This window comes from Dipodomys merriami, unplaced genomic scaffold (genome assembly GCF_024711535.1).
Source record: "Dipodomys merriami isolate MVZ:Mamm:240054 unplaced genomic scaffold, mDipMer1.0.p SCAF_17, whole genome shotgun sequence".
Lineage (NCBI taxonomy): Eukaryota > Metazoa > Chordata > Mammalia > Rodentia > Heteromyidae > Dipodomys > Dipodomys merriami.
In genome coordinates this window covers 25,862,712-25,888,198 of record NW_027203048.1, presented here as the reverse complement: position 1 = coordinate 25,888,198, position 25,487 = coordinate 25,862,712, and the positions used below count along the sequence as shown (strand labels likewise).

The 25,487-nt window shown below is 38.4% G+C and overlaps 1 protein-coding gene across 3 annotated transcripts in view; it reads left to right on the top strand.

Annotated features, from left to right (window-relative positions):
- Fbxo11 (F-box protein 11) overlaps positions 1-25,487 on the top strand; it is a 94,083-nt gene that overhangs the window by 67,197 nt on the left and 1,399 nt on the right. For all 3 annotated transcript variants that reach the window (XM_070025547.1, XM_070025546.1, XM_070025548.1), the window contains exons 5-22: positions 2,477-2,606; positions 4,319-4,402; positions 4,479-4,611; positions 6,894-7,000; positions 7,082-7,193; positions 7,289-7,395; positions 7,473-7,610; positions 14,849-15,066; positions 17,579-17,664; positions 18,548-18,642; positions 19,741-19,863; positions 19,949-20,034; positions 21,250-21,326; positions 21,413-21,556; positions 23,508-23,618; positions 24,252-24,359; positions 24,527-24,635; positions 25,385-25,483. In XM_070025547.1, the coding sequence (XP_069881648.1) occupies positions 2,477-2,606; positions 4,319-4,402; positions 4,479-4,611; positions 6,894-7,000; positions 7,082-7,193; positions 7,289-7,395; positions 7,473-7,610; positions 14,849-15,066; positions 17,579-17,664; positions 18,548-18,642; positions 19,741-19,863; positions 19,949-20,034; positions 21,250-21,326; positions 21,413-21,556; positions 23,508-23,618; positions 24,252-24,359; positions 24,527-24,635; positions 25,385-25,483 (2,067 nt within the window). The remainder of the gene's footprint in view (positions 1-2,476; positions 2,607-4,318; positions 4,403-4,478; positions 4,612-6,893; positions 7,001-7,081; positions 7,194-7,288; positions 7,396-7,472; positions 7,611-14,848; positions 15,067-17,578; positions 17,665-18,547; positions 18,643-19,740; positions 19,864-19,948; positions 20,035-21,249; positions 21,327-21,412; positions 21,557-23,507; positions 23,619-24,251; positions 24,360-24,526; positions 24,636-25,384; positions 25,484-25,487) is intronic.

The following is a 25,487-nucleotide window of genomic DNA, read 5'->3' as shown; positions in this document are numbered from 1 at the left end:
CCCATAACTGATCTCTTTCCCCCAAAAAAAGTTACAGAGTATATATTTTATAGCTCATTTTTGAAAATAGTTATATTCATAATCTTTAAAATATGTATTCCTCTTGACCACTGAGTAATTTGACTTTCTTTTTTTTTTTTGCCGGTTGTGGGGCCTGAACTCTGGGCCTGGGCACTGTCCCTCTGCTCTTCAGTTCAAGGCTAGCACTCTACCACTTGAGCCACAGTGCCACTTCCGGCTTTTTTTTCCCTTCTGTTTATGTGGTGCTCAGGAATCGAACCCAGGGCCTTGTGCATACAAGGCAAGCACTCTACCACTGAGCCACCTTCCCAGCCCAATAATTTGACTTTTGAGAATCTGTTTGTTTTATGTGTAATAGGTGATGAAAAATTAAAGATTAAGTTTTTAGGAATAAGAGAAGGAACAAATTGAACTATATTTACTTTGGAAGGCTGAGTTATGTTTGCTAATAGCAATTACAAAATGTTGTGGGGCTTTCTTTATTTTTTGTATTTTGTTTTTTTATTTTGATGGGTGCCAATTCTGGGGCTTGAAATCAAGTTGCAGGTACTGTCCCTGAGCTCTTTTGCTCAAGGCTAACACTCTACCACTTGAGTCACAGCTTCACTTCTGGCTTTTTGGTGTTTAATTGGATATAAGAGTCTCATGAACTTTCCTGCCCAGGCTGGCTTCAAACTGAGAGGCTAAGATCTCAGCCAAGATTACAGGCAAGAGCCACCAGCAACCAGCTCAGTTTTTGCATTTTTGTAGTGCTGGTGATTAAACACAAGGCCTTAAGAATGTCAGACAAGGTTCTTATCACTGAGCGATACCACAGCCCCGCAAAAACGTTTAACAAAACATGAGAAAGCCGAGCACCAGAGGCTCATGACTATAATCCAAGCTATTCAGGAGGCTAAGATCTGAGGGTCTCAGCTCAATGCCATCTTGGGCAGGAAAGTCCATGAGACTTTTTTTTTTTGGGGGGGGGGGTGGGGTCTGGTCGTGGGGCCTGAACTCTGGGCCTGGGCACTGTCCCTCGCTCTTCAGCTTAAGGCTAGCACTCTACCACTTGAGCCACAGCACCACTTCCGGCTTCTTTCTTTTTGCTTATGTGGTGCTGAGGAATCAAACCCAGGGCTTCAGGCATGCAAGGCAAGCGCTCTACAACTGAGCCAACTTCCCAGCCCCTCCATGAGACTCTTATCTCCAATTAACCACCACTGGAAGTGGCACTCAGGCTCAAAGTGATAGAGTACTAGCCTTGAGCAAAAGGAGTTCAAGGACAGTGTCTAGGCCCTGAGTTCAAGCCCCACAACTGATTTAAAAACAAAATTATGGGAAAATAATGTTACAAAAAGTGAAATAAACAGATGACAAAATTCATATGGTTAGGTAATTACTCTAATCAATGAAACAATTTAAAAAGACTAGAGTGAGCCAGGTGCTGGTAGCTCACACCTGTACTCCTAGCTTCTCAGGAGACTGAGATCTGAGGATCGCAGTTCAAAGACAGTCCAGGCAGGAAAGTCTGACACTCTTATCTCTACTTAACCACCAGAGAACTGGAAGTGATGCTGTGGCTTAAAGTGGTAGAGCTCTAGAAGAACAAATAAGATCTAGACTTGAGCAGAAAGAGCTCAGAGATAGTGCCCAGACCCTGAGTTCACACCCCACAACTGACCCCCCCCCCAAAAAAAAGACTAGAAGAAAAACCCCACAACAGATTCCCCCCGCAAAAAAAAGACTAGAAGAAAATAGAGTAAATTGATAATAGTGAGTGTATTAAAAGTATGTTATTTCCTTTCTACTTTTCTATATTTTACAGATGTTATCTATTTGTGTAATGTGAAAAGTAAGGAATTAGTTGTATTTAAGAGAGAAATACTGAGGTTAAAGACCTAAGAATGAAGAGCAGTAAAAGATAAAACATTACATATATACAAGAACTAATAATAGTTACTATTACTCCAATTCCAAGATTTGGTGTATAAATACAAGATTTGGTATAAATACACTAAAAATCTCAGATGAATTGTTTAAAATTACTATATTGAAAATTATTTTTAAATAATATAAAGGTTTTTATACTATGGGTTTAAAACACCTGTTAAACAATTTTTGAAAAACTCACCTTTTACTGTTTATAGATTAATTTTTGTTTTAAGCAAAAACTTACATTTTCACATTTAAGATTTCTTATTTTGCTTGATAGTACATGCAATAGACCTTAAGAAACTAAGACAGGAGGATCTTTTGATTCAGGCAAACCAGATCAGGTATCTGCCTGAGAATATCAAGGCATTCAAAGCCTGTCTGCACAATAGAGCAAACCATTAAGTAATTAATCTCTGTATTTTCTCCAATCTTACACAAGTTTTTGAGACTTTACATAATTGTTAAGTTTGCATAGAAGTTTATAATTCTAAAAGACAGTTGATGGAAAAAAAATCTTATAATTTCTTTTTCTCTTCAGGAAACGATTATACATGGAAGTATTTGAATATACCCGTCCTATGATGCATCCTGAACCTGGTAAATTCTATCAGATTAATCCAGAAGAATATGAACATCCAAATCCTTGGAAGGAGAGTTTCCAGCAGTTGGTATGAAATATAAATATAGTAGTTTATATATTATACACTTATAAATACATTTCTTTATAAAAATAAATTTACTTAAGATTAGATTATGATGAAAAACTTGGATGAGAGCAAAAGAAGGGGTGACATTGTCCAAAAAGAAATGTACTCATTACCTGACTTATGTAACTTTACCTCCTCTGTACATCACCTTTATAATAACAAGTCTTTTAAAAATGCCAGGTGCCAGTGGCTCAGGCCTGTACATCCTAGCTACTCAGGAGGCTGAGACTTGAGGATTATGGTTCAAAACCAGCCTGGGCACAAAAGTGTGAGACTCTTATCTCAAATAAAAACTATTTAGGAAAAGCTGAGGAGGTGCTGTGGCTCACTCCTGTAATCCTAGCTATTCAGCAAGATGAGATCTGAGGATCCTAGTTCAAAGAGAACAAGAAAGTCTAGGAGATTCTTATCTCCAATTAACCACCAAAAAGCCAGAAGTGGAGCTGTGGCTCAAGTGGTAGCGTGCTAGCCTTGAGCAGAAAAGCTAAGAGACAATGTCCAGGTTCTGAGTCCAAGCCCCAGGACTGGCACAAGAAGAAACAAAAAAGATTGTAAAAATAACCAATGAATATCACCTAGCAAAATATTCAGATATTCTTTTCACTGGTGACATATTTGTTAAGAATTTGCTCAAAGCTGGGCATGAGTGTACGTATCTGTAACCTCAACAACTTGGGAGAGGAGCTGAGTTTGAGGCCAGGTTGGGCTCATTAAATAAATAAATAAATAATAAACAAATAAATAAGGGCGGGGAATGTGGCTCAGTGGTTGAGTGCTTGCCTAGCATGCATGAAGCCTGGGGTTCAATTCCTCAGTACCACATAAACAGAAAAAGCCAGAAGTGATGCTGTGGATCAGGTAGTAGATGGCTAGCCTTGAGCAAAAGAAGCTCAGGTATAATGCCCAGGCCCTGTGTTCATGCCCTAGGTCTGGAAAAATAAAAATAAATAAGCAAGCAAGCAAAGAGCATATTCAATGAGTATAAATATCAGAAGCGTGGGATGTTATGATTCCAATGGATTTGTTTTACTTTATATTTAAGTTACTGTTTTTTGTTTGTTTGGTTTTACAATTTGGGTGTTTGAACTCATCCTCACGTTTTTTAAGTAGGCACTCTATCACTTAAACCACTCTTTAGTCTTTTTTTGCTTCAGTTAGAGCATGGGAGCATGCCAAAATGCCTGGCTTATTGATTGAACTGGGGTCTCACTAACTTTTTACTCCCTCTCTAAGTACAATCCTTTTGATCACTGCCTCCAAAATAGTTGGGATTACATGCATGAGCCATCATACCTAGCTAATTTACTAGCTCTCAGTAAGTTTAAACCTCACATCCAGCTTAATTTTCATATGGTCCAACTGGATGTGATCTTGCTCTGTCAGGTGTTCTGGGGACATTTGCAATATCTCTAAATACTTTGTCACAATGGGTGAAGAAAGTGTTGAGGGCATGAAGTTGGATAGAGATGACGAGTGCTAATAAACACACCCCAGTATATAGAACAGCCCCACTATGTGCCTGTACTGTGTTTATTTTTTATTTTGTATTGTACTGTGTAGCAGAAAATTAGTGTAATAGTTAAGAGATTTTATACCTAATGGACGTTGTGATATAATTAGTTTAGAATGTAATATTTGGGTTAGTTGTCAATGTTTTGTTTTTGACCTTTTAGTATAAAGGTGCACATGTAAAGCCAGGATTTGCTGAACATTTCTACAGTAACCCTGCAAGATACAAAGGAAGAGAAAATATGTTGGTATGTTTGATTTGCATTTTTATGACTTAAAAATGGTAATTTTTCAGTTCTGTACTGACACTTGTATTTTTTCTAGTATTATGATACTATTGAAGATGCCCTTGGTGGAGTACAAGAAGCTCATTTCGATGGACTTATCTTTGTTCATTCTGGAATATATACTGATGAGTGGATATATATTGAGTCTCCAATTACTATGATTGGTGCAGGTATTTTGAAATGCATTATTACAATTTTAAAATTTTATTCTTATTAATTCAGTTAAGATATTAATCATGTCTAGTGAGTGAGTTAAAATCCAGTTGAATATTGTTAATATCATTTCTTTTTTGGTGCCAACCTTGAACTTGAATTCAGGGCCTTAATGTTATCCCTGAGTACTTGAGCACAAGGCTAGCACTTTACCATGTGAGCCACAGCTCCACTTCTGACTTTTTGGAAGTTAACTGGAGATAAGAGTCTCATGGATTATTCTTTCCTGGGCTGGCTTCAAATTGCATTCCTCAGATCTCAGCCTCCTGAGTAGCTAGGATTACAGGCACCAGCCACAGACACCTGCAACTTTGTAATATATTAATAGGGAGAAGAAATAGGAATGAAGATGACTTTATGTGAAGGAAATGGAAGTATAGAAAGTAAAAAAATGTATTTTTTTCAAGACCCTATTATTAGTCTTGAACTCAGAGCCTGGGCACTATCTCTGAGCTTCTTTGGCTCAAGGCTAGTGCTCTACCCCTTGAGCCACAGTGCCACTTCAGGTTTTTTTCTGTGTATGTGGTACTGAGGAATCAAGCCCAGGGTTTCATGCGTGCTAGGCAAGCACTCTACCCCTTGAGCCACAGCGCCACTTCCGGTTTTCTAGTGGTTTATTGGAAATATGAGTCTCACGGACTTTCCTGCCCAGGCTGTCTTTGAACCTCAATCCTCAGATCTCAGCCTCCTCAGTAGCTAGGATTACAGGCGTGAGCCACTGGCGCCCAGCTGTCAGTACTTTCTTTATTTTCCTTCATTTAAATTTACTAAAGAAAAAAATTTGTTTTGCCTTTCCTTTGAAAGTAAAAATGGTAATATTTTGTCTTCTCTCCTTTTTTCTTGTGATGCTGGGGATCAAACACAGGGCCTCACCAATACTAGGCAAGTGCTCAAGCACTGAGCTCCATCCCCATAGCTACGTTAATGCTTTTATTGTTGTGTTTCTAAGTGAAATTAAATACATTTTAGAATACTTCTTATAAGTTTCAAAGATAATTCTTATGGCTAAGCTTTTAAGAATAAATACAATGAAATATTTGTTGGGTCCTAATGAGTCATTTGGAGGTATGTGCCATCTGATTTTTTTTGAGAATTCAGCAAAACCATTTAAGCTAATTTGCTAATGAAATTTACGTTTGTTGTTTCTACTTTGCTCCCTCATCTCTAACATAAAGAAGAGGAAAAGATCTAGGTGTATTGCTAAGCAGTAGACTGTTACCAGACTTGAAACCCTGTGTTCAATCCCTAACACCAGAAGCTATCCCTTCTACCCTACCAAAAACAAACAAACAAAAAGAGTAGAAAGTAAAGAAAATTCTTGTTGCTGAGTTTTTTTCCTAGTCCTGGGGCTTGAACTCAGGGCCTAGATGCTGTTTTTGAGCCTTTGGGTACCACTTGTGTTACAGCTCCACTTCCAGCTTTTTTTGTTGTTAACTAATCTCATGGACTTTCTTGCCCTGGCTGGCTTTGAACCACAATCCTCAGAGTTCTCAATCTCCTGAGTAGCTAAGATTACAGGCATGAGCCACCAGTGCTGGCTGCCTGCTGATTTGATTACTTTCCAAATTGAGGCCCTGGTTTGAAGTAAATTTAAATACAAAGGTTCCTTTCATTCTCCCTTCTCCCTGAACTTCTTTGCTGCTAGTGGTGGTGATTTTGTTTTTATAAGATTACCACTTTTAATGTTACTGTATGTGATATTAATACCTTTTGTAGTTGAATCTTATTTTAAAAGTATTGCATGGATTTAAATGTAGTGATTAATATATATCCCCATTTGATATGATTAGTTACAAATACTGATAAAACACACTTTAACTGATAAGGTGAATATTAGACTTGCTGCTATTGTTTAATATTAATGTTTCTTTTAAAAGAATTGGTCTTGGTTGAGCCTGGTGGCACATGCCTGTAATCCCTGTAATCCTCAGGAGGCTGAGGCCTTAAGGATTGAACTATTATCTGCATCTCAATCTCATGTCTGTAATTATTGCTACTCAAAAGAGTGAGATCTGGAGGTTGGAAGATTGAGGTCAGCCCTTGCAGAAAAAGTTCACTAGAATCCATCTCAAAAATAACCAGCATAAAGCCAGGCTAGAAAGCCTGACTACAGTGACTCAGGGCTACTCTGGCAAGTGTGAGGACAAGTTCAAACCATAGTACTAAAAAATTTCTTGTTCATAGAGATTCCCTGTCCATAAGAATACAAGATTAATTACTTAAAATATCTTTTCTACAGCACCTGGAAAAGTAGCAGACAAAGTTATAATTGAAAACACTAGAGATTCAACCTTTGTTTTCATGGAAGGTTCTGAGGATGCTTATGTTGGATACATGACAATAAGGGTAAGGCATTTTAAGACTTAAAATATACTTTTTAAATTTATTAATACAATGGTTATTTGAAATAAAATTTCTCCTTTTCAGTTTAACCCTGATGACAAATCTGCTCAACACCACAATGCACACCACTGCTTAGAGATAACAGTAAATTGTAGCCCTATTATTGATCACTGTATCATCCGAAGTACATGTACAGGTTAGTGTTTTCTTTACCTTGCAGAATAAAATTGAGCTGCTTTGTTGTTGTCCAGTAGACACTTACAATGAATAAGTATTTTTTTTTTTTAATAGTTGGTTCTGCAGTGTGTGTCAGTGGACAAGGAGCATGTCCTACCATCAAACACTGTAACATCAGTGACTGTGAAAATGTTGGACTTTATATAACAGATCATGCACAGGTATTTTTTAATTTGGGCTTTTTTTTCTTTCTAATATATGAAAACCTTTACTAAGGTTTGTTTCTGATTAATTGTAGGGAATATATGAAGATAATGAAATTTCCAATAATGCATTAGCTGGGATTTGGGTTAAAAATCATGGAAACCCAATTATTAGACGGAATCATATTCATCATGGGCGTGATGTTGGTGTGTTCACATTTGATCATGGCATGGTAAGAGCATTATTAATGAATATCTGTCTTTGTTATCAAATAAATTCTCCTTTTCCATATGTGTGATATGTATAGAATTTCAATTTATTTATAAAATGAATCATAAAATACTTTCCAGTATTTTAATTTAAAAAATTATTTTTTTGCAAAAATGTAGCCATAACTTTTAGAGTTTAATTAAACTTTAGAAGAAATTAACTCCAACTCCTTCTATTAAAAAAAATGACCCTCCCCCACAGTATAACCCCTGCTTTCACTGTATTTGATGTCGGTATAATTTGTGGAGGGGAAGGGGAAAAACAAATAGTTTAAATAGGGATACAGGTGGACCCATTGCAACAATGAGATGTGCAAGTCGTTATGTCGAAAAATGAACTTTACAACTTTGGTGCGGGAGCGGGGGGTAAGCAGGGAGGATGGGGGGGGCGGGGGAGGATGGGAAGGGATGGGAAGGGGAAACAAAGGAGGAGGCTACAATGCTTGATAAGAAATGTACTCATTATCTTGCCCATGTAATTGTAACCCCTCTGTATGGTATTTTCACAATAAATAAATAAAAATAAGGGGCTGGGAAGAGGTCTCATGGTAGAGCGCTTGCTTTGCAATGCATGAGGCCCTGGGTTCGATTCCCCAGCACCACATAAGCAAAAAGAAAAAAGCCGGAAGTGGCGCTGTGGCTCAAGTGGTAGAGTGCTAGCCTTGAGCTGAAGAGCTAAGGGACAGCACTCAGGCCCAGAGTTCAGGCCCCACAACCAGACCCAAAAAAAGTAAAATAAAATAAAAATAAATAATTAAAAATTTTAAAAAAGAAAGAAAAAGTACTAATCATAAAGAAAAAAAATGAAATAAGCAATTTTGGCTTATTCGTTTATGGCAAGATTTTGTCACCTAGCCATTTTTTTTATATATATAAAAAGGCTTATGGTGTTGTGGCTCAAAATTTTGTCGCTTGAGAAAGCCTGTTCATAACTTTTTTAATTAGCTGGGAATACAATTGAATTATACTTTTTTTTTTTTATGGTCGGCTGTGGGGCTTGAACTCTGGGCTGTCCCTCAGCTCTTCAACTCAAGGCAAGTGCTCTACCACTTGAGCCACAGTGCCACTTCTGGTTTTCTGGTGGATAATAATTGGAGATAAGAGTCTTATAGACTTTCCTGCCTGGGCTGGCTTTGAACCATGATCCTCAGCTCTCAGCCTCCTGAGTACCTAGGATTACAGGCGTTAGCCACTGGCACCAGCTTGAATTATACTTTATTTCCCACAGTTTCATAGACATTCTAGCATTGTCTAAGAACACTTCAAACCACTGTGAGTTTCACTCCCTCGTTCTCTCCTCCTCCTTCCCTCTCATCTATTAGTGGTGATCCCTCTCCTCCCTTCCCTGTACTTTAACATTTGTATGTTGGTTTTGTTGTTTTATGATTTTCCCTTTTCCATATATTCTCTTCTTTAGAAACTTTCCTGTCTTTGTATTATTTATGCTTTTGTGTGTGATTTCCTTAAGTCTATGTCCCTTTCTTTATTTCCATTGTTTTTGCCTGGTTTTCTGTCATTTTGTTTCCATGGGTTTTGCTTCTAGTTTTTATCTTTTTTTAAATGAAATGTTTCTAATAACACATAAGTAGAAGTTAATATAAATAAGTCTCCATGTATCGATCAACAACTCATAGCTAGTTTTGTTTTTTTCTCTACCTCCTTTTTTTATTTTTACTTCTTTCTATACTGCTAATCATGTTGCTTAAAATGATCTAGAGGTCACCATCGTATTTGTAAAAGTTTGAGCATGTGTTTTTAAAAAAATGAGGGCTTGGAGCTGAGGTTATAGCTCAGTAAGAGAACCTGTATATGGAAAGAGGGAAAATGAATGAGGGAATAGAAATATGAATCTTTTTTACTGGTGATATAATCCAGCTTTACCACTTGACCTGTACCCTTTCTAACCCTTTGCTTTCTTTTATTTTTTTAATTTTTATGTATTTATTTATTTTTGGTCAGTCATGGGGCTTGAACTCTGGGCTTGGGCAATGTCCCTCAGCTCTTTAGCTCAAGGCTAGCACTCTACCACTTGAGCCACAGCACCAATTCTGGCTTTTACTGTGTATGTAGTACTGAGGAATCGAACCCAGGGCTTCATGCATGCTAGTCAAACACTCTACCACTGAGCCACCTTCCCAGCCCTCCTTTCTTTTATATAACCACAATATCAATCTACCTTATAAAAGAATAACTAGGAATAATTCTGCAGTATACTCAGATCTTCTGTCAGTGTTCCCTGTTTCCCAGTCATCTTTTTGCTTAATATATTTAGTCCATAGCAATGTTACTGTTGTAAAATATGGTTGAAATAACACCACCTACTGCTCATAAAATTTTTAAGCATTCCTAATCTATAAACATAACCTGTGACAGATGACTGATTCCCTGTGTTCATTGTGCTGCAATCTGGCTGTCCTTCCTGTTCTCCTCTCACTTTACTTCCCTTTGGATAATCTTCTTTGGATAGGAAGCATAAGTTTATATTCTGCAAGTGTTTTTAATCATTATTATTATTATTATCGGGGGTAGGAGGATATCTGGAAGTGAAACCCAGGGCCTCACACATGCATCGTAAACATTCACTTACCCTCTTCCATTCCACTCACACCCTTTTTATTAGTTTGTTTTTTATCAGTTGCTTTTTCTGTTGTTGGTGGTGGTGGTCATGGGGCTTGAACTCTGAACCTAGGCACTGTCCTGAGCTCTTCAGCTCAAGGCTGTAGTGGTAGCACTCTGCCACTTGAGCCACAGCGCCACTTCTGATTTTCTGGTGATTAATTGGAGATAAGAGTCTCACAGACTTTCCTGCCCTGGCTGGCTTTGAATTGCCATCCTCAGATCTCAGCTTCCTGAGTAGCTAGGATTATAGGTTTGAGCCACTGACCCCCAGCTATCAGTTGCTTTTTGAAACAAAGTACCAATAACAGACTGGGTTAATTATACAGAAAGGAGGATGATTTTGACTGGTGGTTTTGGTCTAGAGTCAAAGAACTGTATTTAGTGATAGCCTTGTGTAAGCAAAATCCTAAGGTGGCCCAGGGCATCACATGGAAAGAATTAGGGAACTTGGGTGTGTCTACCTGGTCTCTCTTACCTTTTTTTTCACCCCCATCTTTAGTGCTATGTCTAGACCTCTGACTTGCAAGGCAGGTACAATGCCACTTGAGGCATATCTTCAGCTCTTATTCCTCTGTGCCTCTTTCTTCTTCTCTCCCCGCTTCTTCTCCCTCTCCCCCCATCTCTTTATAAAGCAGCCAATACTGAACCATGGAGTTTCCACCCTCTAGGTACCTTATCTAATCCTATTCACCTCACAAAGGTCCCACCTCTAAACATTTTGGTTAGATTGAACTTCCATCTGTTTTTTGGGTTTGTTTGACTTAGGGATCCCCCCCACACACCCCCGTCCTGGGGCTTGAACTCAGGGCCTAGGCATGCTGTCCCTGAGCCTCCTTTTGCTCAGGCTGGCACTTACCACTTGAACCACGTACCATTTCTTGCTTTTTCTGAGTGGCTTACTGAAGGTAAGAATCTCACAGACTTTTCTGCTCAGGCTGGCTTCAAAGCAAGATCCTCCAATCTCAGCATCCTGAGTAACTAGGATTATAGGTGTGAGCCACCAGTACCTGCTTTTGACTTAGGGTTTTTTGTAGCATCTTTTCCTCATACCCCCATGGCTGGGTTATCAAATGTAGTGGTTTATGCATATTCATGAAGCATACTACCACTAAACTACATTACTAGGTGCTGGTGGCTCATATTTACAGTCCTACTATGTAGGAAGTTGAGATTTGAGGGTCACAGTTCAAGCCAGCCCGGGCAGGAATGTTTATGAGACTCTTATCGCCAATTAACTCCCAAAAAGCCAAAAGTGGAGCTGCGGTAGGGTGCTAGCCTTGAATAAAATAGCCCAGGGACAGTGCCTAGGCCCTAACTACAAGCCCCAAGACACACACTCTCTCTCTCTCTCTCTCTCTCTCTCTCTCTCTCTCTCTCTCTCTCTCTCTCTCTCTCTCTCTCTCTCTCTCTCTCTCTCTCTCACACACACACACACACACACACACACACACACACACACACATACACACCTACCTACCTTGCTAATATTCTGAAGTTACGTTCGTTAGCTCTCAGAATCTTCCTTCTCCTTATCCAGAATTTACAATATTTAGCCAAGTGTTTTATAGAGAACATGTATTACGGAAGATCATTTGAATGAAAATAGCCATTGTTTTGTACTTTTTTTTATTTTTTGCCAGTCCTAGGACTTGAACTCAGGGCCTGGACACTGTCCCTGACCCTCTCTCAGGCTAGCACCCTACCACTTGAGCCACAGTGCTACTTCTGGCTTTCTCTGTTTATGTGGTACTGAGGAATCAAACCCAAGGCTTCATGCATGCTAGCAAGCACTCTACCACTAAGCCACATTTCCAGCCTTGTTTTCTATGTTTTCTTTCTTTTTGAAATAGCTTTCTTTCTAACTAGACCAAGCTGTCTTTGAGCACAAGATTCTTCCTCCCTCTGCTTCCTCCTGGAATTACAGGATCAGATAACTTGGCTTTATTTTTTGTTTAACTTGGAAAGTTTGTGATATCTTGAACACCTTTTTAATTTGTGATATTTAAGATAATTTTCATGTCAAAAATTAGATATATTATGTTGGATATTTTAATAGTTTGCCTCAAGAATAGTATGGCTGTGTCCCTATTGGGTTATGATGAACTTAGAATTTCTCTTTTTTAATTCTCTTTCAGTCTCTGTTTTTAAATCAAGTTGTTTCTAGACAAAGGATCAATATTTCCCAGGCTGGCTTTGAACACCTGGGCTCAAGCAGCTCTCCATCAGCCTCCCAAGTAGCTGAGGTTATAGGTACACATAGGGCCTGGCTTTAGGTCAACTTTTAGAGGTTGATTAGTTGGTTTGTTGGGACTTTTTATTGTTATTATTAATTTACTTTATTGTTACTATAGAGGGTGAGGTACGAGGGATTACAATTACATGAGTCAGGTAATAAGTACATTTCTTTTCATACAGTGTCTTCCATTCCCTCATTCTTTCCCAGTCCCTCTGACCCATCTCTACCCACGAGTTGAATAGTTGACTTTCCTCAGTTTCCAGTGAGTTCTACTGCTGCACGTTTTCACCCTTTTTTTCCCTTGAGTTCTATACCCTCCTCCAAACCCTTCCAAAGATAGACACTTGAATATACCATACATAAAGTAAAGAAGAATGAATCATCAAAAACTAAAAACTTTAAAAAGAAAAAAATTAAAAAAACAAAAAGGTTTCTTCTATAACATGGAGTTAATTTCGATACATATTTTATATAAATGTGAAAAGGCACTTGGCATTGGGCCTTTGTGTTTCTCTCCTAAAAGTATCCTCTTTGGGTTTCATTGTATGTGAATATCTAGAATCTTATATAATTGATCATATCTCAGTGTATTTTTTTTGGGGGGGGGAGGGGGAGTCCGGTCATGGGGCCTGAACTCTGGGCCTGGGCACTGTCCCTCAGCTCTTCAGCTCAAGACTAGCGCTCTACCACTTGAGCCACATCGCCACCTCCGGCTTTTTTTTCTTTTTGCTTATGTGGTGCTGAGGAATCGAACCCAGGGCCTCACGCATGCAAGGCAAGCACTCTACCACTGAGCCACCTTCCCAGCCCCTCTGAGCCACTTTCCCAGCCCTTCAGTGTATTTTAGATTTAACTTTTACATATCAGAACATGTGTCACTTGTCTCCCTGAGCTTAGTTTACCTCACTGAACACGATTTGTTTTAGTTCCGTTCATTTCCCTGCAAATGACATTATTCTTTCTAATGGCTATAGAAAATTCCATTGTGTATAGATACGACATTTTTTTTTTTTTTTTTTTGGGTCCGGTTGTGGGACCTGAACTCTGGGCCTGGGCGCTGTCCCTCAGCTCTTCAGCTCAAGGCTAGCGCTCTACCACTTGAGCCACAGTGCCACTTCCGGCTTTTTTTTTGCTTATGTGGTGCTGAGGAATCGAACCCAGGGTCTCATGCATGCAAGGCAAGCACTCTACCACTGGGCCACCTTCCCAGCCCCTGATACGACATTTTTTGTATCCACTTATCTTTTGTGGGGCATCTGGGTTGTTTCCATGTCTTGGCTATTGTGAATAGTGTGGCAAGGAACATGGATATGCAGGTGTCTTTATCATGTCCTGGCTCATGATGTTCAGAGTAGATTCCCAGGAGTGGGGTGGCTGGGTCTTAGGGAAGGTCTATGTTTAGTTTTTTGAGGAACCTCCAGATTGCTGTCTGGAGTGGTTGTACTAGTTTACATTCCCACCAACCAACTAACAATAGGGTGCTTTCCCCCTCCCCCCCCCACTCCCCAATCCTAGCTACTCAGAAGGCTGAGATCTGAGGATCACAGTTCAAAGCCAGGCTGGGCAAGAAAGTCTGTGAGACTCCCATCTCCAATAACCCACCAGAAAACCAGAAGTTGTGCTATAGTTCAAGTGGTAGAGCATTTGCCTTGAGCTGAAGAGCTGAGGGACAGCGCTCAGGCCCAGAGTTCAAGCCCCATGACCAACAACAACAAAAAAACCAGGGTTCCTTTTTCCCCACATCCCCACCAACATTTGTTGTTGGAACAATGTTGGCCAATCTAATAGAATCTCAGAATTGTTTTGATTTGCATTTCCTTTATGGCCATGGATGATGAACATTTCCTCATGTTATTTGTTTGCCATTCTTACCGCTTCTTGAGAAGTCTCTCCTTAGCTCCCTTGCCCATTTAGTGATTGGTTTATTGGTTTTGGGAACTCCTTATATATATTGGATGTTGGAACTTTTTTTAAAATGGTGCTAGGGATCAAAATACTAAGCACTTTATCACTGAAACCCAAACCCTGTTAGAACATTTTTTTTAAGGCAACCAAAGCTTATTTTCTTTTCTTTATCCTTTTGAAGAAGGATACTATATATTTAGGTTATTATATGTGTTATATTTATTAAGTAGATCTTTCTCCTTTTCTTTCCTTTGAATGTATTCAGAGGAATTAGAACATAAGTAGTACTTTACTGAATCATTTAAACATTAAATTTTTTCATATTTGTATTTGAACTTTTACTCTGGAACATTCTGATCCATAATTTGGAGAACTGTATTAAAAGGTCTTTAAGTGGTATTTCTTTTCCACAAGCCTTAAAAAAAATTCTGTATTTTTCAGGGTTACTTTGAAAGTTGCAACATACACAGAAACAGGATAGCAGGCTTTGAAGTCAAAGCATATGCTAACCCCACAGTGGTTCGATGTGAAATTCACCATGGACAAACTGGAGGAATATATGTCCATGAAAAAGGAAGAGGACAATTCATAGAAAATAAAATCTATGCAAACAACTTCGCAGGTGTATGGATTACCTCAAATAGTGACCCAACAATAAGGTATTTACATATAATTATGATGGATATTGCTTTTCCATATCAAGGCTGCAGTATAAAGAAAAGTTAAGATCCTGAGCTTTATTAAAGCTCTTAATTTCTGACAACTGTTATAAATTAGGGTGTGAGCGGGGAATTTGGCTTAGGGGGGTAGAGTGTTTGCCTAGCATACATGAAGCCCTGGGTTCGATTCCTCAGTACCACATACACAGAAAAAAGCCAGAAGTGGTGCTGTGGCTCAAGTGGTAGAGTGCTAGCCTTGAGCAAAAAGAAGCTTAGGGACAGTGCCCAGGCCCTGACTTCAAGCCCCAGGACTGGCAAATAAACAAATAAGGTTGGTTGTTAGTTTGATGTGTGTGCCAGTCCTGGGACTATCCCTGAGTATTTTTGCTGAAGGCTAGCACTCTACCACTTGAGCAACAGCTCCACTTCTAGCATTTTTTGGTAATGAAAGAATCTCATGGACTTTCCTGCCTGGACTGGCTTTGAACCACAATCCTCAGATCCTGAGTATCTGAGTATCCTGAATGTCTAGGATTAAAGGCATTTATCACTGGTGCCCAGCCAAGTTAGGTTTTTCTCATCATATAGATGCCTCTGAATGAACAGTTATTTCACAATTTTTGCATTGTTTTCTTATTATTAATGATCTGTGCCATACGCATTATTTTATGAACAGTTGTAAATGTTGTGGTTTCTGTTTTTAATTCATCAAACAGTATTATATATGACAAAACAGGGCTGTGACTTTCCTTTGAAACCCGAATGGCTTGTCTTTTTTTTTTTTTTTTTTTTTTTTTTGATCAGTCATGGGGCTTGAACTCTGGGCCTGGGTGCTGTACCTGAGCTCAGGGCAAATGCTTTACCACTTGAACCACAGTACCACTTCTGGTTTTCTGGTGGTTAATTGGAGAGAAGAGTCTCACGAACTTTCCTGCCCAGGCTGGCTTTGAACAGTGAGCCTCAGATCTCAGCCTCCTGAGTAGCTAGGTTACAGGGGTGAGCCACTGGCGCCCAGCTTGTCTTCTCTTTTGTAAAAAGATAAATAAATAAAAATAGAATGACTAAAAAGTTAGACTAACTCAGAAAATTCATTATGTCAAAAGTGGGTTTTTTTGGCAGTCTGGGGATTTGAATCCGGGGCCTTGTTCTTGCTTGGCTGGCACTCTACCACTTGAGCCACACCTCCAGCCCTGTTTATCTCAAAGATTCTTAGAAAAACTAAGAAAGTCAAAACTTGAAGCTGTCACTTACCTGTAGTTGCTACTGCCCCTTCAGATCACAACAAAGCAAGTAAATCTAGGTTTAAGGCATTAGCCAAGACAATAGTAAAGAGCTATTCTAATTTAATCAAATAGCATAAATTATTCTTTTTCTTTTTTTTTGGTTTTGGTTTTTTGTGCTGGTCCTGGGGCTTGAAGTCAGGGCTTGGGTGCTATCCCCAACCTTTTTTGCTCAAGGCTAGCATGATACTACTTGAGCTATAGCTATACTTTCAGCATTTTTTTCAGAAGGGAGAGGGGAATTAATTGGAAGTAAGAGTCTCCCTGATTTCCTGCCTGGAGTGCCTTCAAACCATGATCCTCAGATCTCAGCCCCCTGCGTAGGTAGGATTACAGGCAAGACCACCAGTGCCTAGCTATATTGTTCCTGTCAAATATTTCCACTGGCTTAGGAAAGTATTGTAGGATTTCTGTCTTCAATATTAAATGTTTCTTTGTTTTTATTTTTTTTTGGGTCCAGTCATGGGGCCTGAACTCGGCCTGGGCGCTGTCCCTCAGCTCTTCAGCTCAAGGCTAACGCTCTACCACTTGAGCCACAGTGCCACTTCCGGCTTTTTTCTTTTGCTTATGTGGTGCTGAGGAATCGAACCCAGGGCCTCATGCATGCAAGGCAAGCGCTCTACCACTGAGCCACCTTCCCAGCCCCAATATTAAATGTTTCTAACTTAGCTAAAAGAAATTGTGTTTAATGCTTTGAAAATAATTTTTAAGAAAGTTATTTTTTGGACTGGATATATAATTCAATAAGAACATTTGCCTAGCATGTATACAGCTCTAGGTTAAGTCCCCAAATGCTTTTTTTTTCCCCCTCCGGTGTTGGTCTTAGGGTTTGAACTAGGGGCCTGGGCACTGTCCCTTAACTTTTGTGCTCAAGGTTAGTACTCTTACAGTTCCACTTTTGGCTTTTTCCATGTTTAATTGGAGATAAGAGTCTTAACAAACTTTTCTGCCCTAGCTAGCTTTGAACAAATCTCAGCCTCCTTAAGTAGCTAGGATTACAGGCATGTGCCACTAGCACCCAGCACCAAATGCTATTTTTGTTCCAAGTAATAGGTGGTTTTCCAGCACTTTGGTATTAAAAGAACTAAAAGAAAATTTAGAAATCCTATCAGAGTGTCTTATTACCTGTAGAAGTTAAATAATTTTTACATGGCCACGAATAGCATTATAGTTACATAAAACAAGCTTTGATAAATAGATGTTGTGATAAAAAATATTTTACATAATTATAGGGGGAATTCTATATTTAATGGAAATCAAGGAGGAGTTTACATCTTTGGTGATGGACGAGGCCTTATTGAAGGAAATGACATTTATGGTAAGTATATGGTCTTATTGTTTAAAAATTAGCCTTGATACTAGTTTGGTACTGATTTCTTTTTATTTTGTTGCTGATTTCTTTTTATTTTGTTGTTCAAAGGGGTTTCAGTTCAACATATCAGTTTATGAATACAATGCATCTTGATCAATGTCATAACTCTTTTCATCATTCTCCCTATTTGATTTCTTTTAAGTGCTCAATAAAGATTATTCTGATATACTTACTTAAGAAGCATTCACCAGTACCTCCTGTAGACCAGGCACTTTGCCATATGCCAAAGGGAAATGTAAGACCATAGCCTCAATGACTGTCCATTTGGTTAGATTTATTGCATTGCTTAACAATAAATTATTTAATTGGCAGTTTAATACATTTTGAATCAATTAAAGAATTAAACTACATCTCATTAAGCTTTCACCTAACAGTGATTAGATAAACAATGTGCTAGACACCAGTGTATTCATGGGCTATTTGGGTAGTTGATCTGAATAATATACAGATAAAGCTTTAGAAGGCCCTGTGCTGAGCATCTTACTTCAATTAAGTCATATACTATTCAACATCAATTCTATGAAATAAATATTATTAAGTAGATATTATTAAATACTGGCTAGGACATAGAAGTTAAATTATTTTTTCAGTGTCATACAGGAACTGAAATTCAGTACTTGGCAGACTGGCTTGAGTTTCTACTCTTAACCATACTACAACTATACCACCTATAATCCCTCTATATCTGTTTACAGTCAAGTTTACTTAATCTGGTCTTGTAATGCTCATTAAAATTCTGATGTAAGAATTTTTACCTACTGCCTGATAAATGTCTATGTCTCACTGGGTTTTTAAGTATTGACATTGTGTAACTTTTACTTTTAAACAGGCAATGCATTAGCAGGAATTCAGATTAGGACAAACAGTTGTCCAATTGTTCGACATAACAAAATCCATGATGGACAACATGGTGGAATTTATGTGGTAAGTTACAATATGTAGACTCATGTATCAAAACTGGGGGAAGCTAGATGTAGTGGCACATACTTGTTTATAATCCCAGTATATGTAGGAGCCAAAAAAAAAGGTTTTGAGTTTGAGTCCATCCTGGGCTACACAGTATGTACCCCCTTCTTCCCTACCTCTCAGAAAACTGGGGGGAGAGAAAGGATTGAAGGGACTACATCAAGTTTGAGGGAGGCCATATTCAACTTTTGGGGTGTGATTTTGTAACTATCTTCAATATTTAGAAAATAGAACTAGGAACATAACTCAAGTGATAGAGTGCTTGCTTTGTAGGTACCAAGTTCTTAGTTCAATCCCCAGCATCACCAAAAAAATTAGAAAATAGACTTTTGTTCTTCCTGATATTATGTGAATGACTTATTCCATGTGTGTGAAATTATTTAAATTAATCAGCAGCTGACTAAATTTGGGCCTGGGTGCTGTCTCAACTGTTTTGTTCAAGGCTAGTGCTCTATCACTTAAGGCACAGCTCCACTTGTAGCTTAGGGTTAAATGAGGATAACAATCTCACAGACTTTACTACCCAGGTTGGTTTTGAACCATAGTCCTCAGAGCTCAGCCTCCTGAGTTGCTATGACCACTAGCTCAGCAGAACACATTCCTTCCTCCTCACCCTCCATCCCCCCTGGTCGTGGGGCTTGAACTCTGGGCCTGGGCGCTGTCCCTGCGCTCTTCAGCTCAAGGCAAGCACTCTACCACTTGAGCCACAGCCACACTTCCCGTTTTCTGGTGGTTTATTGGAGATAAGAGTCTCATGGACTTTCCTGCCCAGGCAGGCTTTTGAACTGCGATCCTCAGATCTCAGCCTCCTGAGTAGCTAGGATTACAAGCGTGAGCCACTGGCACCTGGCTCAGAACACATTCTTAACACATGAAAGGTCCTGGATTCACTCACTAGCACTAGTACCCAAAAAGAAAAGAGAAAAGAAGTTGTATGTGTCATTACCAGCCAGAAAAACAAAATCAAAATATTTTGCATGACCATCTTTAACAGGAGGACATGCTGTTCTTGCTTAGAGATGCATATTAATTGTAACCAGTGTAACTTTTATTTAGCATGAAAAAGGACAAGGAGTAATAGAAGAAAATGAAGTTTATAGTAATACTCTGGCTGGGGTCTGGGTGACAACTGGTAGCACTCCAGTACTGAGAAGAAACCGGATACACAGTGGCAAACAGGTAAGATGAGCAGTTTATACTTGCTTTTTAGAAACTACTGCCTTGTAAAGAAAACATCACTTGAATTTTTAAATTTTTATTTTAGGTTGGTGTTTATTTTTATGACAATGGACATGGAGTGCTAGAAGACAATGATATCTATAATCATATGTATTCAGGGGTTCAAATAAGGTAAATGTTTTCACATTTGGCTTGCTTTGGGGAGGTCTTGGGAGTATTTGGACTGTGTGGAAAGATTTTCCTTATTGTTAAATACCTAGTCCTTCATCCCTCTGGGGTGTGGTGTGTGTATGTGTATGTTCACATTCTTATTACTCTTAAATTATCAGAATGTAGCTTTTCTTGGTCTGGTTGGACAGGAACCAGTGACATGTCGTAAGAGCTCATTTCTACCGCCCTGCATTTCTACCCTATGCCTGGCATGTCATTAGTAAAATAGGAGCTTCTATTTTTATAAAATTAAGCATTTTTAGGAAGTGGCGCTGTGGCTTATGGTTAGAACACTCATCTTGAGCTGAAGAGCAGAGGATCCACCCAAGCCCAGAGTTCAAGCCCCACAACCATCTAAAAAAAAATCATTTTTATACTCTTTAATATTTTAACTTTCCAGAACTCTAGTAATCTTTGTGATTGTGTAAGTCATCCTTTCATTTTTACATAAGGCAAAAATATACCATTTAAGTTAGCCTCAATTTAGTTTACATATTTGGATGCCCTGTAGTGATACTTTTACTCATTTCTTAGGAAATACGATTGAGTGAGTTAAATCTTTTTTTTTCTTTTGTGATGCTACTGAAGCTTTAATTCAAACTCACACTCTTGCTTGGCTTTTTCACTCACTGCTAGTGTTCTACCACTTGAGCTACACACTCCTTCAAGCTTTTTTTTTTTTTTTTTGGTTGGTCGTGGGGCTTGAACTCTTGGGCTTGGGCGCTGTCCCTCAGCTCTTCAGCTCAAGGTGAGCGTTCTACCGCTTGAGCCACAGCGCCACTACGTTTTCTAGTGGTTTATTGGAGATAAGTCTCAAAGACTTTCCTGCCCAGGCTGGCTTTGAACTGTGATCCTCAGATCTCAGCCTCCTGAGTAGCTAGGATTACAGGTGTGAGCCACTGGCACCCAGCTCCTTCCACTTCAAGCTTTTTGTTCATTGGAGATAAATATTTTGGCTTTGTCTGCTTGTTTCCAGCAGAGATTCTCAGATTTCAGCCTCCTGAGTAGTTAGGTTTACAGGTGTGAGCCATCAGTGCCTGGCTTAAATAATTTTCCTTACTAATAGCACATCAGAGCATCTTGACCCCATTGTATGCTTAATTGTGAATGTCTCCACATGGGATACGGGAGTAGAAATTATTTAAATGTATTACTTACTTCCTATCTTACCCATAGGACTGGAAGCAACCCCAAAATTAGACGCAACAAAATTTGGGGAGGACAGAATGGTGGAATTCTAGTTTATAATTCTGGTATGTTTAATTCATCTTGTTCTCTATGTTAATAAACTTTAGATATATACTTTGTAAATAACACGCCTAAATGTTTGCATTTATAGGACTAGGCTGTATAGAAGACAATGAAATATTTGACAATGCTATGGCTGGCGTATGGATTAAGACAGATAGTAATCCTACTCTAAGAAGAAATAAAATCCATGATGGAAGAGATGGTGGCATCTGTATATTTAATGGGGGTCGAGGTATTGTTGTTAATTTTGCATTAGTGAAAAAATCAATTTTCCGTTATTCTTCTATATCTTTAATGATTAATAACGTTGCTAACTAGTGTTATAAATGAATCTTTTTCCTTATCAAATTTTGAGATGGTTTAAATTCATGCCTAAAGTTAAAGGAGACAAATGTTTACTTTTTCCTTTTGTAGCCATTTTTCCTCTGCCAGTAAAGCTTTTTAAAGATAGAATTTGTTTATTTCCTCATTCTGGACCTTTTATTATTCAGTATAGTGATCATACAATAAATGTTAAAATTAAGACCTAAGTGTGAGAAATTAACTGGTATGTTAAATATATGAAGATGTAGTAAACAGGTATGGCTTTTGTTAAAGAACAAAATTAAATTAGCCTAAATCTGCCTGATTTGGTATCCACATGTCAAACTCCCCTGTTCATTGAGGCAAAAAGTTCCAGTTTATGCTGTTCAAATAGGAGAACCCTGAATGCAAATCTATCAGTAACTGAAAATCATACTGTCTTACATGGAAGGATAATTAAAAATGCTAAGGCTTAATGAACAAAAGTTACTACTATAGGCAGGCAGTGATGGCCCTATTAATGATGTACTCTCAAGTTTAGAATCTAGTAATTCGGTTCTCTGATACAAATCTGTAGAGAAAGTGAGAACACAAAATACAAAAATGCTTTTTGTTGCAGTTAAGTTTGTGCAGAATATATTCATGGGCAAATGGGGGGGGGTACATTCCTAGTGTAATTATTTCACTTCCACTGGTTGTGTAAATGCTGACAAAACATCTACCTACCACTGTGATAGAGATGCTAAAGATAAAATGGTGAATAAAACAGTACTATATCCATAAAATTTAGTCTAATGGAGTGTGGCACATTGTATTATTCCAGTGGATAGTAAAACCCCATGTGTATATATACATTTTCTTGATCCATTCATCCATTGAGGAGGGTTATCTGGGCTTATTTTATACCTTGGCTATGGTGAATAGTGCTGCAATGAACTTGGTTGTGCTGGTGGCTTTGCTGTATCCTGGTTTGTGATATTTTGGACAGTTGCCAAGAAGTGGAATTGCGGGATCATAGGGCAATTCTGTTTAGTTTTTTGAGGAACCTCTATATTGCTTTCCAGAGTGGTTGAACAAGTTTACATTCCCACCAGCAGTGGGACCCCTAATGGGTCACTATATACGTTTTATAGATAAGGAAACTCAGTCTAAAAAGAAGGTAAGTAACTTGCTCACTCATATAGCTAAAGGGTAGAGCATTTGAAAGCATTAAGTCAGCTCACTCTCAAACATTGTTACAATGCCAGGGTAAGAGATAGAAAGCCTTCCTGAGCTGAAATAAGGTACACACATAGATGTCACAATATGTGGCAGAGCATCTAACCATAAAGGTACATGCATGTAGTCCCACCTACTCAGAAGGTAAAGACAAGATTGTGTTTTTAGGCCAGCTCATGCAGTTAAGAGCCTATGTCAAAAATAAGCTAAATGTGGTCATACATGCCTGTTGCCCTACCTACTCAAATGTGGGCTGATCCAAGCAAAAGCAGGAGTCTGTCCTAAAAGCACTAAAAACAAAAGCACATGGGGGCGTGTCTCAAGTGGTAAGAGTGATTGTCACAGGTCCTGAGTTGAGTCCCAAGTTAATATACTTGTACAAGTAAGCTGAAAGACAACATGGCAAGTTAAAGTATTAAAAGTAATCATGATAGAGTTAAGACAAACTTACTGGAAACCATGCAGCAGGTGAAAGGAGACTGAAACAAATCAGGGAATGACTCTTGTAATAAAGGCTGGCAAAAACTTTTTTGGTTGAAAAAAGTCCTATGAATTTACAATGCATTGTGTATGAAATAAAAGGAAAATCAAATTACCACCAGAAACATTAGTGAAGTTTGTTATGTGCATTAGCCTTAATCTAAGGAAATATTTTATTATAGGTCTCCTTGAAGAAAATGATATTTTCAGGAATGCTCAAGCAGGTGTTCTCATCAGCACTAATAGTCATCCAGTTTTAAGGAAAAACAGAATATTTGATGGATTTGCTGCAGGTTTGTATTTTCCCTTGTTATGGCTTGTTTATAGTTCTAGTGTTTCATTTTCTGATGTATTCTACTTGGGTTATTAAACTGTGTAGTGAATGTGCCAAAATAGCTGAATGCCTCTCTATTTGACAGTGTAGTTCTAGATTCTTGTATTCAGTGCCAAACTTCTTATTGCCCACTAGTAATTATAAAATATGAATGATTAGACTATATGTGGGCCCTGTACTACCACTAAGAATAGGTAACATGGAAGTGGCACTGTGGCTCAAACAGTAGAGCGCTTGCCTTGAGCTGAAGAGCGCAAGGACAGCACTCAATCCCAGAGTTCAAGCCCCACGACCGACAAAACAAAAAAAAATAGGTAACATTTAAACTTATGCGTACAAAATCCAGACATTCTTTTTCTCTCTAGTATGTAAACTCCTACCCAAACTTACTTCTGTGCACTATATTCTTCTGTTTGTCAGCAGTAGAATCTAAAATACTTGGAATTTATTAAGAGGATTAATGTGCCTTCAACATGTTTTTTTTTCTTAAAAAAAAAAAAAAAGTACCAATTAAGCACTTTACAGCATTTGTAGTTTTGGGTTTAAGAAATGGCATAGTGATATATGTGCTTGTTTGTAAATTTTACTTCAGGTATTGAAATTACAAATCATGCAACTGCAACACTAGAAGGCAATCAGATTTTTAACAACCGATTTGGAGGCTTATTTTTAGCATCTGGTGTTAACGTGACAATGAAAGGTATGTTGGTGCCTATTCTGACTACAAATACATGGGTAATCAGAAGTCACTGCATAGAATCCTCCTGTCCCTTCCCAAAAGAGTAAAAAAAAAAAAAACCCACCTGTTTTGACTTGTTCAAACCCACTTCCATTTCTGTAATCCTTTCTCCTTTTCTTTTATTACAGATAACAAAATAATGAACAATCAAGATGCCATAGAAAAGGCTGTTAGTAGAGGCCAATGTTTATATAAAATATCAAGTTATACCAGCTATCCCATGCATGATTTTTACAGGTATATTTCTAAGTTATCTGAATCCTAGAAAAGGATACAATTCCTTTGTAAGCTGGCAGTGCCTACCAGTTTTTGGCTGTTTGCCAATCTTAGGAAGGAACTGAAATTTTTTTTCACATTGACTACATTGAAGTTTATAATCAAACCCATTACTATGTAACACGTAGTATACAACACAGTACTAATCAAAATATGGAAGTGTTTATCTGTAAAAGTAAAGCTTGTCATTAATTCCACTTAGTGAACATTGACTACTTTCCCAAATTGATTCAGCCAAGACTTAACAGCTTTATTTTTACAATTTTGTTGTTGGTGATGGTTGTGGGACTTAAATTCTGGGTCTGGGGACTGTCCCTCAGCTCTTCAGCACAAGACATGCGTTCTACCACTTGAGCCACAGTACCACTAAGGGTTTTTTGATGGTTTATTGGAGTCTCATAGACTTTCCTGCCTGGGCTGGCTTTGAACCATGGTCCTCATATCTCAGCCTCCTAAGTAGCTAGGATTACAGGCATGAGCCACTGGCACCCAGCTTTTTTACAACTTTAAAAAAAAAAAAAGTCATTCCTGGTTCACAGTGCCAGAGCTCCTGCCCAGCTAGTACAAGGCCTAAGTTCAAATCCCAGTACTTCAAGAAAAAACAAAATCCCCGAAGACAATTAACTTTTGTTTTCATACAAATGACAGAAAATGTATTTTGAATTCTTGACTTGTTCGAAGAAAAATAATGCAAGGCTTTGCTTTTTTAGATGTCACACTTGTAACACCACAGATCGAAATGCCATTTGTGTGAACTGCATTAAGAAGTGCCATCAGGGACATGATGTAGAATTTATTAGACATGATAGGTAT